The sequence below is a fragment of the Oncorhynchus kisutch genome, linkage group LG16 (genome assembly GCF_002021735.2).
Source record: "Oncorhynchus kisutch isolate 150728-3 linkage group LG16, Okis_V2, whole genome shotgun sequence".
In the NCBI taxonomy this organism is placed as follows: domain Eukaryota; kingdom Metazoa; phylum Chordata; class Actinopteri; order Salmoniformes; family Salmonidae; genus Oncorhynchus; species Oncorhynchus kisutch.
Genome location: NC_034189.2, coordinates 44,874,526 through 44,890,039, shown reverse-complemented (window position 1 = coordinate 44,890,039; position 15,514 = coordinate 44,874,526). Strand labels below are relative to the sequence as shown.

The 15,514-nt window shown below is 41.9% G+C and overlaps 1 protein-coding gene across 1 annotated transcript in view; it reads right to left on the bottom strand.

Moving 5' to 3' along the window:
* The window catches only part of LOC109879434 (collagen alpha-1(XXVIII) chain-like), a 38,556-nt gene that overhangs the window by 20,895 nt on the left and 2,147 nt on the right, over positions 1-15,514 (bottom strand). The window contains exons 2-11 of the mRNA XM_020471606.2: positions 15,134-15,303; positions 13,281-13,855; positions 9,924-9,944; positions 9,734-9,793; positions 7,016-7,069; positions 6,883-6,927; positions 6,670-6,696; positions 6,535-6,579; positions 6,012-6,056; positions 5,755-5,808 (exon numbers count right to left, since the gene is read on the bottom strand). Of these exons, the coding sequence (XP_020327195.1) occupies positions 5,755-5,808; positions 6,012-6,056; positions 6,535-6,579; positions 6,670-6,696; positions 6,883-6,927; positions 7,016-7,069; positions 9,734-9,793; positions 9,924-9,944; positions 13,281-13,855; positions 15,134-15,284 (1,077 nt within the window). The 5' untranslated portion in view covers positions 15,285-15,303. The remainder of the gene's footprint in view (positions 1-5,754; positions 5,809-6,011; positions 6,057-6,534; positions 6,580-6,669; positions 6,697-6,882; positions 6,928-7,015; positions 7,070-9,733; positions 9,794-9,923; positions 9,945-13,280; positions 13,856-15,133; positions 15,304-15,514) is intronic.

The following is a 15,514-nucleotide window of genomic DNA, read 5'->3' as shown; positions in this document are numbered from 1 at the left end:
TCTACTCAGTGGGACCGATACCAGTGTTGTAAGACCACATATTGAGTATCTCGGTCTTGTCTCGGTGTTGGATACATGTGTACTTGGTCTTGACTCAGAGTTAAAAAAAAAAAGTAGAATTATCAGCTTCCATTCAGTCAGCCATAAAACCACTTCAACGGGCAAAATATATACAGTCCTTTCTTGAAACATTCATATCTTAATAGTCTTTATATCTATTATAGACATTTTTGTGCAGTCGCAAACCTATTGGACCCAGGCCAGTGTGTGACAGGTTCGTGATTCTGAATGTACAGCAACCATAATACCAGAGCACTCATGTAGAGTGCACTTTTTATAAAACAGGAAGGGCCAGTGGTGTAGTGGAGGGTATATGCAGGTACAGTATAAGCCACTTTATTATAATTATTTTCTTCAGTTGGCATTGCGTAGTATACGACTTTTCAATTATGTTGTGCAATAGAGAAATCATACACAAAGTAGTCTACACAATCACAAAGCACGTGAGATATATTCACATGCGCGCTGCACACAGCCTAGTTTCAGTGGAATATCATCTGCAGGCAGCAAGAGGCTCTTAACTGGTTGTCACATGGAACAGCTCACAGAAGAATGACATCGGTAGCCGGTAGGGTAGGAAAGACATTTCAACTCATGATATCTACCAGTAAATGCTAACTAAGGCAACGTTGGGTTTGCAAGCCAGGTATTGAAAAGGTTTGGTCCAAAGTGTTGGTTAGTAGGCTATTTGTGAGGCGCAATTGTCATCATGTGCTGTTTGCATCAGGGGGCGTAAGCATGGATGGACACAGTCCCACCCGCTGGGGAGCCAGGAACTGCCAGGCCCAGTGGTGTTTAATCATGTATGCCAAGGGAAGTCAAGCTTCCCCAAATATTTAACCAATAAAAACATTTAAATGATAAAATCATGTATCTTTTGCCTCTCTCTGTGTTTTCATAATTTTACGTCAATTCACAAGTGGCTGAATCTCACCGGAGAAATCATCAGAGTGAGGGAAACAGCGCCCCTCCATCTCAGTATGTGTAGCCCATGTATATGATTCTGTCAAGACCAAAAGAGTATAACATGTTGCCGCCGTACCATTTCATTGATGCCAGCAAGCGCTTGGACTCCCTTGATAAAACAAATACATAAAATAATTAGCCAACAAACTGCGGGTTGCCCCGGTGCAGCAAAATGCACCCATAAAGAGGCCAGTTTGGATTTGGCTTCAGACCAATTAAATCACTTCCTTTGCAATCATAATTTTCAGAAAAACATGTCTGTTTCTGGTCTGCTTGTGTTGATGTCCTGCAGTAGCTAGATTACTAAATCGGCCCTTTGGCAAACCATGGATGGAGATTGGGATTTGGACTTGTGGTTTTGAATGAATTGTCTGTACAGGCCAATGATTATGACATGTATTCTGATCTAACCATAAATGAATATGTTGTGCCACTGGCCTGAGATGATTACAGTTCAATATGTAGACTAGTAGTCTCACAGTAACTAGCTATCTAGATAACTTAGCTGGTTCATTGTTGCCCATGCAAGGAGGTCAGGCTAGCAAGTATTTTAGCTAGGTAGCATATGACAACAAAAGCTAAAAGTGCACTGTATGACAGACAATAGACCATTTTGCCAACATGAGAGGAGGAAGGCATTGGCGTTCAACTAGTGTGAGTGCAAAAAGTTTTTACTTACGCACACACACACACACACACACACACACACACACACACACACACACACACACACACACACACAAATCAGAACCAGGGACAGCCACATGATATTTAGCAGCATTGATTGGACTAAATTGTTTTGGGAATTTTTACATGTGTTTTCAGTATATTAAACTAAGCATGTTCTTGTTGATTTGATGATGTTTAAATGTTTAAGTTGAAATGGTGCTGGTATAGCGGAGGCAGTGCTGCTGTTGTCCTTGTGCTGACTTGCTGTATCTCCATGGTTCTAAATCAGTAGCTCTTTAGTAAACTGTCGAAAACATAAACTTGCATGACCATGCTGCAGGTGATATACAGTTGAAGTTGGAAGTTTACATACACCTTAGCCAAATACATTTCAACTTCCTTGTAAAAATTCCCTGTCTTAGGTCAGTTTGGATCACCACTTTATATTAAATAATGTGAAATGTTAGAATAATAGTAGAGTGAATGATTTATTTCAGCTTTTATTTCTTTCATCACATTCCCAGTGGGTCAGAAGTTACCATAGACTCTATTAGTATTTGGTAGCAATGCCTTTAAATTGTTTAACTTGGGTCTAATGTTTCGGGTAGCCTTCCACAAGCTTCCCATAATAAGTTGGGTGATTTTTGATTTCCCCATGATGTCAAGCGGCAGTGTAGCCTAGTGGTTAGAGCATTGGACTTGTAACCGAAAGGTTGCAAGTTCAAATCCCTGAGTTGACAAGGTACAAAATCTGCCGTTCTGCCCCTGAACAGGCAGTTAACCCACTGTTCCTAGGCTGTCATTGAAAATAAGAATTTGTTCTTAACTGACTTGCCTAGTTAAATAAAGATAAAATAAAATTTTTTTTTAAAAAGCAGAGGCACTGAGTTTGAAGCTTGGCCTTGAAATATATCCACAGGTTCACCTCCAATTGACTCAAATGATGTCAATTAGCCTATCAGAAGCTACTAAAGCCATGACATAATTTTCTGGAATTTTCCAAGCTGTTTAAAGGCAAAGTCAACTTGATGTATGTCAACTTCTGACCCACTGGAATTGTGATACAGTGAATTATAAGTGAAATAATCTGTCTGTAAACAATTGTTGGAAAAAAATATTTGTGTCATGCAGAAAGTAGATGTCCTATCTGACTTGCCAAAACTATAGTATGTTAACAAGAAATTGGTGGAGTGGTTGAAAAGCGAGTTTTAATGTCTCCAACCTAAGTGTATGTAAACTTCCGACTTCAACTGTAACTGTTGATATGCAATATTAGCTTTGTGGACTTCACCAGACAGATGTTGCTCTTCGGTTTTGTGATTAAATAAGTCTATGTGTAGTTGAATTTATGCCGCCACTGTGCGACTTTTCTTTTTGTTGTCACGGCCTTATTATATATTTCATGGCGTATGAATGAATGGGTTAGGGAGCAAACAACGCAATTATCACAACATGGGTTGTAATTTGGCTTTTTTATTGGCTTGGCTTCCTCAGTGATTTTGCCCACGCACCGCTACTGCCCAGGTCCACCCAATCAGATTGATCTGGTTCAAGCATTATTGAGGACTTGAACAGTGTTTTGGTATAGAAAAAATACAAAAATGTTAACTTCATATGGCTGGGGGCAGTATTGAGTAGCTTGGATGAATAAGGTGCCCAGAGTAAACTGCCTGCTACTCAGGCCCAGTTGCTAATATATGCATATTATTAGTATATTTGGATAGAAAACACTCTGAAGTTGCTAAAACTGTTTGAATGATGTCTGAGTATAACAGAACTCATATGGCAGGCAAAAACCTGAGAAAAAAATCCAACCAGGAAGTGGGAAATCTGAGGTTTGTAGTTTTTCAACTCTTTGCCTATCGAATATACAGTGTCTATGGGGTTAAATTGCACTTCCTAAGGCTCCAATAGATGTCAACAGTCTTTAGAACCTTGTTTGATGCTTCTACTGTGAAGGAGGGGGGAATGAGAAGGGATTGTGTCAGAGGTCTGGCAGAGTGGCATGAGCTGACCACGCTCGTTCACGTGAGAGTTAGCTTGAGTTCCATTGCATTTCTGAAGACAAAGGAATTCTCCGGTTGGAATATTATCTAAGATTCATGATAAAAACATCCTAAAGATTGATTCTATACTTCGTTTGACATGTTTCTACGGAATGCAACAGAACTTTTTTACTTTTTGTCTGCTCGCGCGTCATGAATTTGGATTACTGGGCTAAACGCGCAAACAAAAAGGAGGTATTTGGACATAAATTATGGACTTTATTGGATAAATCAAACATTTATTGTGGAACTGGGATTCCTGGGAGTGCATTCTGATGAAGATCATCAAAGGTAAGTGAATATATATAATGTTATTTCTGACTTCTGTTGACTCCACAACATGGCGGATATCTGTATGGTTTGATTTGTTGTCTGAGCGCTGTACTCAGATTATTGCATGTTGTGCTTTTTCGTGTAAAGCTTTTTTTAAATCTGACACAGCGGTTGCATTAAAGAGACGTGTATCTATAATTCCATGCATAATAGTTGTATCTTTTATCAATATTTATTTCGAGTATTTCTATAAATTGACGTGGCTCTCTGCAAAATCACCGGATGTTTTCGAACTACTAAACATAACGTTCCAATGTAAACTCAGATTTTTGTATACAAATATGAACTTTATCGAAAACATATTGTGTAACATGAACATATTGTGTAACATGAAGTCCTATGAGTGTCATCTGATGAAGATCATCAAAGGTTAGTGATTAATTTTATCTCCATTTCTGGTTTTTGTGACTCCTCTCTTTGGCTGGAAAATGGCTGTGTGTGTTTTTGTGACTAGGCTCCTTCATACTGTTTGGGAACTTTTTGGCAAAATTAGAGTATACCCGCTTCTTCAGTTACCACTACACCACTGCATAAGGCAGATGGAAAAACAACAGTCACACACAGCATGATGTTAAAGGATAAGTAGTCCATTCACTCAGACATAATAAGCCAGTAGGTCCCAATCATAAGAATACAAAAACACAACCATTAAGCATTTCCCAATCGAAATGTACATGTATTACTTCCCATTGAAAAACACATTTCAAGTTTAGCACACAAAGTAACTGATCACCTAAAGTTTAAATGCAACAAAGAGATGGCTAACAACAGCAAGCGTGCTGCAATAAAAAAAACAATTCCACTCACCAGATGAGGATCAACTTATTGTTGAAGTTATTTTTGAAAAGGGGGAAGCTAACAAATGAGCGACAACAACTCATGCAGCTGCTGCAAACTAGCCTACAACAAAAGCTAACTAGACCATGGAAAAACTACAGCTCGCTAATGCATAGTGAACTGTTAGCCTTCAAGTAGTTTCCATAGGCTTTTGTAAAAACGGTCCCACCATTATGTCAAAATGCGATTGGTTGATTCCACTGTCATTCCAAAATGTTGCACTAATACAGTTGAATGGCAAAAGCCTTCTATCTCGCTTCTGATGGCCTAGCCAATGGCTGACTTAGCTAGCTAGATTGATCCCCCACCAGAGACCAGCAAAAGAAAAATCCTGATTGGATCTTTTTTCACTTCAGTGTTAACCCTTTCCTTTCCAACAAAAACTGGAGAGATTAAATCAGAACATCATTGAAAAGCATAATATAATTATAATTATAATAATAATCGTGGCCTTGAATGGGACTTGGCATTTTTCTGGTTACGGTCTGGACTTGGTGTCTGACTGCCAATTTTCTTCAACCATGAACCCAAGAAACCAAAGACCTGATCCAAACCAGATTCCATACACCCAGACATAATCGATGTTGTCCAGCCAATAAACTATAATCTAGTTATCTGTATGGATTTGAGATAGAAGGTTACCTTTGATCAATGGGTTGAAGCTAAGTGGGGGAAATTCTGGCCCTGACTTAGTGAATAGACACGTAAGACAGACCAGTCAGTCGGTCACAAAGTAGTTGCTTTCTCTTCCATCCTAAGGGCAGATGTGGTTCATCTAACTAATGGCTTTCTGTGAATGACACTCTCAATGATAATGTATTAGGTTTTATGAAATAAAACTCACTTTTTTCCCTATGAGACCCTCAGGCCCGGCATCGCCATTTGGACCAGGTAACCCCTGTGTGAAGACAGAATAAAGTAGTCTACAAATGGACAAGTATACAAACACAATTGAATTTGAAACTTAGAGGACAGCTTGAAGGACATTTTTTACTTAGATAGTAAACTGGGGTCTGTCAGTGACGAACCATTGACACTACCTAGCTTGTGACAGTCTTAACAAAGATGGGCGACACAGAGGATTCTAGAACAGAGACTTACCTGTAGCCCTCTGTTTCCCCTGGTGCCAACTGGCCCCTCAGGCCCCTGGAGAAGGAGGGGGTCAATCAGTTCATGTCAAAACATGACAAACAAACATAGGAGGCACAGTCAACACATAGTAGTATGGGTTTCACACTGTCTGCATTCATCAGTGCAACATTATAGCCCAGACAAACAAAAACTAGCCAACAACCCTATTGGTTGGCTAAAGTATAAACAGAGTGGTATGTAGTGACACTAAAGCTAAACACATAAAATACCTTTAAACAAAAATACACTTCTGCTCGCATTTATGGAGCTAAAGAAGACACTTTGACCCAATGGTCCCTTAGGTCAGGGGTGTCAAACTCACTCACTCAAGTTTTTTTTTAAATTACTCTAACCACCCAAGGGCGGGATTGGACCCCCTCGTGGGCCGTATCCAGCCCGCGTGCCATATGTTTTACACCCCTGCCTTAGGTCCTTGGTAAAGGTGGGATTAAAAAAACATTTGATGACAAAACAAAAGAAAAATACACTGTACCCTGTCTCCTTTGATTCCAGGTGTGCCACATTCTCCACTCTCCCCCTACAAGAAAAATGAGGTAGGTACATTGTGTCATATTTACTAAATACTAGGAAACCCAGAGGGATATTGATCTGGAGATTCATACTCTACCTGCTCTCCTTTGTAGCCCGGCTTGCCCTGAGTAGAAACAACACACTCTTGATTAGCAAGGAGACAGTGATCAAAACATTGTTTTGTGGTCGGTGACACAATCCTTCTCTTTACAGTTAGCAATGTTGAGTTGTTGAAGTCTGTGCCAATTGGCTGTGTACATTCATCTAATAATATAACAGCAGGTGTTTTGGTTATGCCCTCTGTACTGACCTCTTCCCCATCTCGACCAGGAAGTCCACTGAGCCCGCTCTCACCCTGTAAGAAAGAGAGAATTAAGGTTTTGAAAACACAATGACAGACTAATTGGAAGAAGACACACACAGGCAAAGCAAATCACCAGTACCTTCGATCCTTTAACACCTGGGTTCCCATCATCTCCAGAATTCCCCTTCTTGCCCTGTGGAGGGAAGTGAAATCACATCAGCATGGTATGGAGAGAAAAACCTCATTTGTGGTGTAATAGCATCTGATCAGTGTGTGGCAGCTGCATCTGGTTTGACAAACTGCATTTTTGGTCTGTTATAGGATAATGGCAGTGATTACTGTGCACAGGCCCTAATATTAAAGTACAGGCACATCAATGGACATCCAGTGGGGATAGACTATAATATTCTACAATGTCTGGTCACCAAGTGAACAGTCTACAGTAGAAATTGTCAGTTAGGTGAAAGACTACAATGACCTACAGTTGAAGTTGGAAGTTTACATACACTTAGGTTGGAGTCATTAAAACTCATTTTTCAACCACTCCACAAATCTCTTGTTAACAAACTATAGTTTTGGCAATTCGGTTAGGACATCTACTTTGTGCATGACACAAGTAATATTTTCAACAATTGATTACAGACAGATTATTTCACTTATAATTCACTGTATCACAATTCCAGTGGGTCAGACGTTTACACACACCAAGTTGACTGTGCCTTTAAACAGCTTGGAATACTCCAGAAAATGATGTCATGGCTTTATCAAATCAAATCAAATTTATTTATATAGCCCTTCTTACATCAGCTGATATCTCAAAGTGCTGTACAGAAACCCAGCCTAAAACCCCAAACAGCAAGCAATGCAGGTGTAGAAGCACGGTTGATAGGAAAAACTCCCTAGAAAGGCAAAAACCTAGGAAGAAACCTAGAGAGGAACCAGGCTATGAGGGGTGGCCAGTCCTCTTTTGGCTGTGCCGGGTGGAGATTATGACAGAACATGGCCAAGATGTTCAAATGTTCATAAATGACCAGCATGGTCAAATAATAATAATCACAGTAGTTGTCGAGGGTGCAGCAAGTCAGCACCTCAGGAGTAAATGTCAGTTGGCTTTTCATAGCCGATCAAGCTTTAGAAGCTTCTGATAGGCTAATTGACATAATTTGAATCAATTGGAGGTGTAAGTATGGATGTATTTCAAGGCCTACCTTCCAACTCAGTGCCTCTTTGCTTGACATCATGGGGAAATAAATAAAAAATAGGCCAAGACCTCAGAATTTGTTTTTAGACCTCCACAAGTCTGGTTCATCTATGGGAGCAATTTTCAAATGCCTGAAGGTACCACGTCCATCTGTACAAACAATAGTACGCAAGTATAAACACAATGGGACCACGCAGCCATCATACCGCTCAGGAAGGAGACACATTCTTTCTCCTACAGATGAACGGACTTTGGTGCGAAAAGTGCAAATCAATCCCAGAACAACAGCAAAGGACCTTGTGAAGATGCTGGAGAAAACAGGTACAAAAGTATCTATATCCACAAATCTGCCAATAGAAAGCCAGACTACGGTTTACAACTGCACATGGGGACAAAGATCGTACTTTTTAGAGAAATGTCCTCTGGTCTGATGAAACAAAAATAGAACTGTTTGGCCATAATGACCATCACTATGTTTGGAGGAAAAAGGGGGATGTTTGCAAGCCGAAGAACAGCATCCCAACCGTGAAGCACGGGGGTGGCAGCATCATGTTGAGGGGGTGCTTTTCTGCAGGAGGGACTGGTGCACATCACAAAATAGATGGCATCGTGAGGAAGGACAATTATGTGGATATATTGAAGCAACATCTCAAGGCATCAGTCAGGAAGTTAAAGCTTGGTCGCAAATGGGTCTCCCAAATGACAATGACCCCAAGCATACTTCCAAAGTTGTGGCAAAATGGTTTAAGGACAACAAAGTCAAGGTATTGGAGTGGCCATCACAAAGCCCTGACCTCAATCCTATAGGAAATTTGTGGGCAGAACTGAAAAAGCATGTGCGAGCAAGGAGGCCTACAAACCTGACTCAGTTACACCAGCTCTGTCAGGAGAAATGGGCCAAAATTAAGGGAAGCTTGTGGAAGCTTGTGGAAGGCTTGTGGAAGGCTACCCGAAAAGTTTGACACAAGTTAAAAGGCAATGCTACCAAATACTAATTGAGTGTATGTAAACTTCTGACCCACTGGCAATGTGATGAAATAAATAAAAGCTGAAATAAATCATTCACTCTAGCATTATTCTGACATTTCACATTCTTAAAATAAAGTGGTGATCCTAACTGACCTAAGACAGGGAATTTTTACTCTGATTAAATGTCAGGAATTGTGAAAAACTGAGTTTAAATGTGTTTGGCTAAGGTGTATGTAAACTTCTGACTTCAACTGTATTTACTTATGTGGATATTGTGACTGCCTATGACAAAAAACAAAACAAATGCATCCTTATTAGATCAACCGGAAACTTTTTTTTATGTAACCTATAACAGCAGAATTCTGCAGATTTTCCCAAGCCGATATCTGTCCCAGCTTGCTGATCATAAAGTGAAGCAGGAATGTTAAGCATTTGCCACACTATCACTGCTTCAGGGAAGCAGATATGAATCGCCTCTAACCACACAAATCACTAAAGCCTACTAAAGCCCCTCAATTATCTCACGTGTAAGCATCAAGGCAGGCTTTGTGTGTTGGTACTGTACTGTCCTTCAGTTTTGAAGTAATCGTCCACTACAGGATGTTCAATTCGAAAGAGGGCTGTAATCTCAATGTATTGATGTCGAGGGGAGCTTGAGGGTGATGCTGGTCATGTTCAGACACTTACCTGGAGGCCAATGGGTCCCCTCTCTCCCTTGTCACACGCACACTTCAGGGCCAGAGGACACTAAAACCACAAGGACACAACATAGGGGGTCAGACAGGAGTTCAGACTCCTGAAGAGGAGAATTCATTGAATACTGTGTGAAAAGGCTGCAGTATATCAAGACTAGTAGGCCTAGATAACTAGGACTTACCCCCTCATCAGCCAACTCTGTCTGTGAAATGAGAAAAACAAATAATTGGTCAACATTTTGTGCACTTCATATTTATTCGACACATATCTCATGACGAGACAGTGACTGTTGAACAAAGTCAGGACATTCCTCTCCCACTCGGCGCAGACGTTAATTCAACGTCTAGTTTTGATTTGAATTTGGTTGAGGTGTCAACTAGCTTGAATTCAACGTGAAATCGACAAAAAATATCACCATGTCATTGGATTTAGGTTCAAAGTTGGGTGTAGAAAATGCAATTCCCTCACTTTGATGACGTTTTTGCAAATCCAATCAGTTTTCCATGTCAATTCAACGTCATCAAATTGAATATTATTGTTTAAATTATGTGGAAACAACTTTGATTCAACCAACTTTTGCCGAGTGGTTCCTTTCCCTAATTGTTGGCGACAAACACGGATTGCTAATGTTTGCTTATGTTTAGTCATGTTGCTTGCGATTTCAATCAGATTCCTACTTCTATTGTTGTACAGAAGATTAAACACGAGCAGCCTAGCTTTAACGTTTAACAACATTTATTTTTGTTTAAAGTTACAATGTATCACCGACGTGTAGGCTACACCACCGGGGAATGTTTTGTGGACTGGTTATTTTAATGTCGATTGATGAAATACCTGTTTAGGTGCATTTTGGATTATCCCAGTGATATGGGGTTGGGCATCTAATCTGTTCAAGTTACTCATTTCAGGAGAGTTTAGGCTGGAGTTGTAAGGTCTGTGTCACGCCCTGGTCTTAGTATTTTGTGTTTTCTTTATTAATTTGGTCAGGCCAGGGTGTGACATGGGTTTTGTATGTGGTGTGTTTTGTCTTGGGGTTTTTGTTAGGTATTGGGTTTGTATTATAGTAGGGGTATCTAGCATAGTCTATGGCTGTCTGGAATGGTTCTCAATCAGAGGCAGGTGTTTATCGTTGTCTCTGATTGGGAACCATATTTAGGCAGCCATATTCTTTGAGTGTTTCGTGGGTGATTGTCCTTATGTCCTTGTTCCTGTCTCAGTGTTTGCACCAGATAGGGCTGTTTAGGTTTTCGCACGTTTATTGTTTTTGTTAGTTTATTCATGTATAGTGTCTTTATAAATTAAACATGAATAACCACCAAGCTGCATTTTGGTCCGCCTCTCTTTCACCAGAAGAAAACCGTTACAGTCTGCTTCCAACTCACACTCTCAAACACGTAGATCCCTTGAACGTAGCTCACTTTCCAGCCCACTTTCCAGCTCACACTCTCAAGCACATATTTCCCCTGAACGCAGCTCACTCTCCAGATCCAAATCACCGGAATTCTGATCACCTATTCACACACCTGTTTGTCATTATCACACACTATTTAGTTCAGTTCTTTGCACCCCATCATTGTGAGGTATTGTTTGTTTTGTGACACACTTCTAGTTGGAGTGCTGAGGTTCCTGTGATTGAATCTGCCTGTCTATGATAGTTTGTCTGCCTCACTAACGACGCCTATTCCCTGCCTGTACTTTAGCCTATCGGCTTTCCTGTTATCAACCTATTGCCTGATCTCCCTGACGACGTTACTATCCTTTTCCCTCCCTGTACTGTTGCCCTTTTGGACCCTCTGTGTATGACCCTCTGCCTGCCCCTGGACCCAGCTACCTGCCGCCTCCTGTGGTCCTTTACAAATAAACACCTGCTGCGCTCTGCGCTCCCATCGTGTTCATTACAGGAGTGACAAGTTTCCCCAGGGCTCTCTAAACTCAGCTGTGTGACTAATTCTTAGTCTATCTCAATCTCTGCCTTCATCTCACTGTACAAGTCTACTATAATCTCCAGCCCCTGATCCTGTCAGCTGGAGGCCTAATCCTAATCCTGGTAGAAGAATGATTCTGCTGCCCAAAATCTGTTTTTCTCCAAACACGGTTTTGTTTGGTCTGGACATGAAAGCCACCCACATTCTATATGGAGGGGGAATGGTCGAAATTCAACAAACAAACACAAACCACATGCAATGGTCTCGGAGCATCCAAAGTATATTTCTGCTCGCAGAGAAGCACTTGAAGCCGCCACAGAAGGTCTGTTTATTTTTACCGGGAGAGGATTGGAGCTGATCCCGCCGGAGACAGAAGCATACAAGAGATAAGGGTAGCAGAAGCATCCCACAAGCTAATGGGACAGACAGCCTTATGACATACAGATGCTGCCTGAAACAGGATGAAGCCGCTGTGTTGACTGGGTGCTACTGGGTACCCGAACGCAACTCGAACCAGTCCATATGGATCTAGCAGTAGAGCGCGTAGCTAATGCAAGTGCTGCTGATTAATATGGATTTCATGACCCGATTTACTTGATCGTGTTATGTCTAACACCTGCGTCAACAATTGGTTGAGAAGTCGAGGGGTGTGCGTGAGACTCGTTGAGCTGTTCAGCCGTGCGTGATCTTGCTGAGCTTAGTTTCTACTGCACACAGCAGTTTTCCACAGAGTTTTAACGTAGAACCAATGGTATAGTTAAACAGGTCCTGAACTCATATTGTGTCTCTAGACCTACTGTACTGTTTCATGCCCGAATCCGTCTAATTGGACAGACATCAAACGGTTCATTTCCATGACTACTTTTACCTGAGGTTTCAGTTAAAAAAGAACGTTGTTAAAATAGTTTGAAACACCGGAATGGTTTCCAACAAAATGCCTCAGAAACACCAGCCAGGGGCCACAGTCAAAAATATTGATGTCTGTATTTCCCCATGTCAAGTGAAGACTAAACAAGGTGCTAGAGCGATAACAGTATGAATATAAAGGTACTGTGTTTGTGATGACAGAGGGGACCAAATCACCAGCAACTATGACAACCTTAGCAGGTGCAGCGAGTTGAAATCACACAGGATGCCCCCAAAAAGCATAACATATTCTTTGTCCTAGACTGTTAGGAGATGCTTAAACACGAAATATACATGAGTCCTCTTCAACCGGCAAAGATAAAGCATGCAAGTCTTGACATGAGTAAGCCTACATAATATTGTGTAATCCAAATATATTTGCATCCATTTCTTCTCAAACCATTTTCAAGGCCCAGCTTGTTGTATACATGGTAATATCCAAAGAGTGATTAGCAAAATATGGCCCTGAGGGCGCCCTGTTTTGACAAAGCCTGATTTGTCATTCCGATGGTGAATGCCAATTCCCAAGAGGGAGGAGTCCACACAGATTTAAAATTCCCTATCATAAGCAGTTATACAGCCATAAGACACATTCAGCAAACTACAGAGACCTTTTTCTCTAGACACCTGAAAAATGTGGACTGAATTTACATCTCAACGAACCACAACCTGAACCAGATGACAAAACGTGATGATGTTGCACTTACAATCTCTTTGATGACCTTTTCCACGATGCCCCTGTCCTGAAGGTTATGGAGGTAGCGATTGGCTGGGGAGCTAGCCAGCCGACGGAGCTGTGCCACGTTGGAGATGTCATTGGCCGCGGGCGTGATGCCCACCATGAAGAACTTCACACCCTGGTTTTTGGCGTCGACCACGGCGGAGAAGATGTCTGGGTTCCTGGGGTGGGAGATGCCATCCGTCAGCAGTATGGCCACCCTGATGCTCCCTGGCTCTGACTCCTCCATGTAGATCTTGGTCAGGTTGGTGATGGCGTAGGTGGTGTAGGTGCCGTGGCCGATGTATCCGATGGGTGCGATGTGAGCCTTGAAGTTGGCCAATCCCCGCCACTGCTTGAAGGTCTGCTCGATGATCACATGGCTGCTGAACTGCAGGAGGGCGGCTCGCGAGCTGAGAGCCCGGCCCGTCTGGAGATTGACCCCCTGCAGGCGTTCAACCACATCTGTGGCGAACCTCTTCTCCTGGGCGTGGTTGTCCTTGGCGCTCTCCGAGCTGTCCACCAGGAAGGCCAGCTCCAGGCCACAGTCATCGTTCAAAAGTGCTAAGAACATGAAAAAAACTGTTAACCAATTGTTAATTTATCATGTACCATGCACATTACACAAGATGTAGCTAGCTACCGCTAATTTGTCAATCTTTGGTTGGCAGAGGGCAGAGCTGGGGTCAACCCCATTTCAAAGCAGGAGATCCGATATGGGTAAAACTGGATATTTTCTCATATCCACCGCTAACACCAAAGAAGGATCATTCATCAGTTCAATCATCATGTACGTACCGGGTACAACATTAGCTAGCTACATTACGTAAGTGGTTTACAGAGCTGGGGGTCACTACCATTTCAAAACAGGAGATCAGTGTTACACACGCCTCTGTGAAGAGGGAACGCAACACCCTGCTACAACTCAACTCCCCGTGAAGTGAAAGAGGTATGGGACTGTAGGTGCGAGTAAGGATGACAAAGGCAGAGAGAGTGGTACCGTTTACAAATAATTTATTCCGTCACACGGTAATATGGGGAAAAAGGGGCTGGACGGAACCAAAGCAAAGAAAGTAAATACCAAAGCCCCCTATCCTATCTAACCTGCCTACCCACTACCTATCTAACTTAGCACCACCTGGTGCCCTAACCAAAATACAGGGGGTGGTCTGGGTCAAGCTAGGTACTTTCTCACATCCAACTCAAGACCAACATTGACCAGCGACTGACCACAACTCTGAAGGTTAAGCTAGACCAAAGCCACTCAGAAGCTTAAATTCTGAGATACTGAACCTTAATGACTCAGAGAGAAGATTGAACCCAGAAAAGATCTGATATGATTTATTTATCAAGGTGGAAGTGAAGCTTGGAGGGGCGCCATGACTTGAACTGTGAACTGATGTTCCTGATTCCTGTCTGATATCTAAAAGGCTCTCGGAGAAACGAGTCACACAAGGCATCCTAACCTACAATATTTTTCAAGGAGCGAGGGCACATATCCAATATAAACCGGGAATAAATCACATTTATGTTCAAAGAAGCGTGTCCGAAAGAATGTGCCCGGGGATACCCAGCTCTTGAGGGAAGAAAACGTTCAAGGAACAGAATGGTTGCCACTGAGATGGATGGGTTTCTAAGCCTGGCTGTGAGATATAATCGTTTTTTAAGTGGATCCCATCATTTGCCAATGACTCTTTAAAATGAGATTTTCAGTGATGGATGCTTTACCCATGTAGTATTTTCAGAAGTGAACATATCCTATCAATTCTAGCCAACACTATGTCTACGAAAATTTTTCTGTGTCTCTCCTTTAAAACAAATAAATACTTTTGGGGCTCTTACATTGGCCATTCTTGGGTATGACGTTGGTTGTCAGTAGTTGGTTCTTGGCTCTCCTGTCCATGGTTCTATCATCATGTGTGCTATAGTCATCCTGAGCCCAGAGACTGTGGAGTCTACAGAGCAGCAAGAACCAGTACAGAGAAGGGGACATCACCACCTGTTCTCCTCCTCTGAGAGAGAGAAAGAGAGAGAGAGAGAGAACAAGAAAGAGAGAGAGAAAACAAGAGAGAGAGAGAGAACAAGAAAGAGAGAGAGTGAGAGAACAAGAAAGAGAGGGAGAGAGAGAGAGAGAACAAGAAAGAGAGAGAGAGAACAAGAAAGAGAGAGAGGGGGGGGGGGTAAGGCAGCCAGAACAGCAAATTCAGCTTGTGTTCAGGTAGA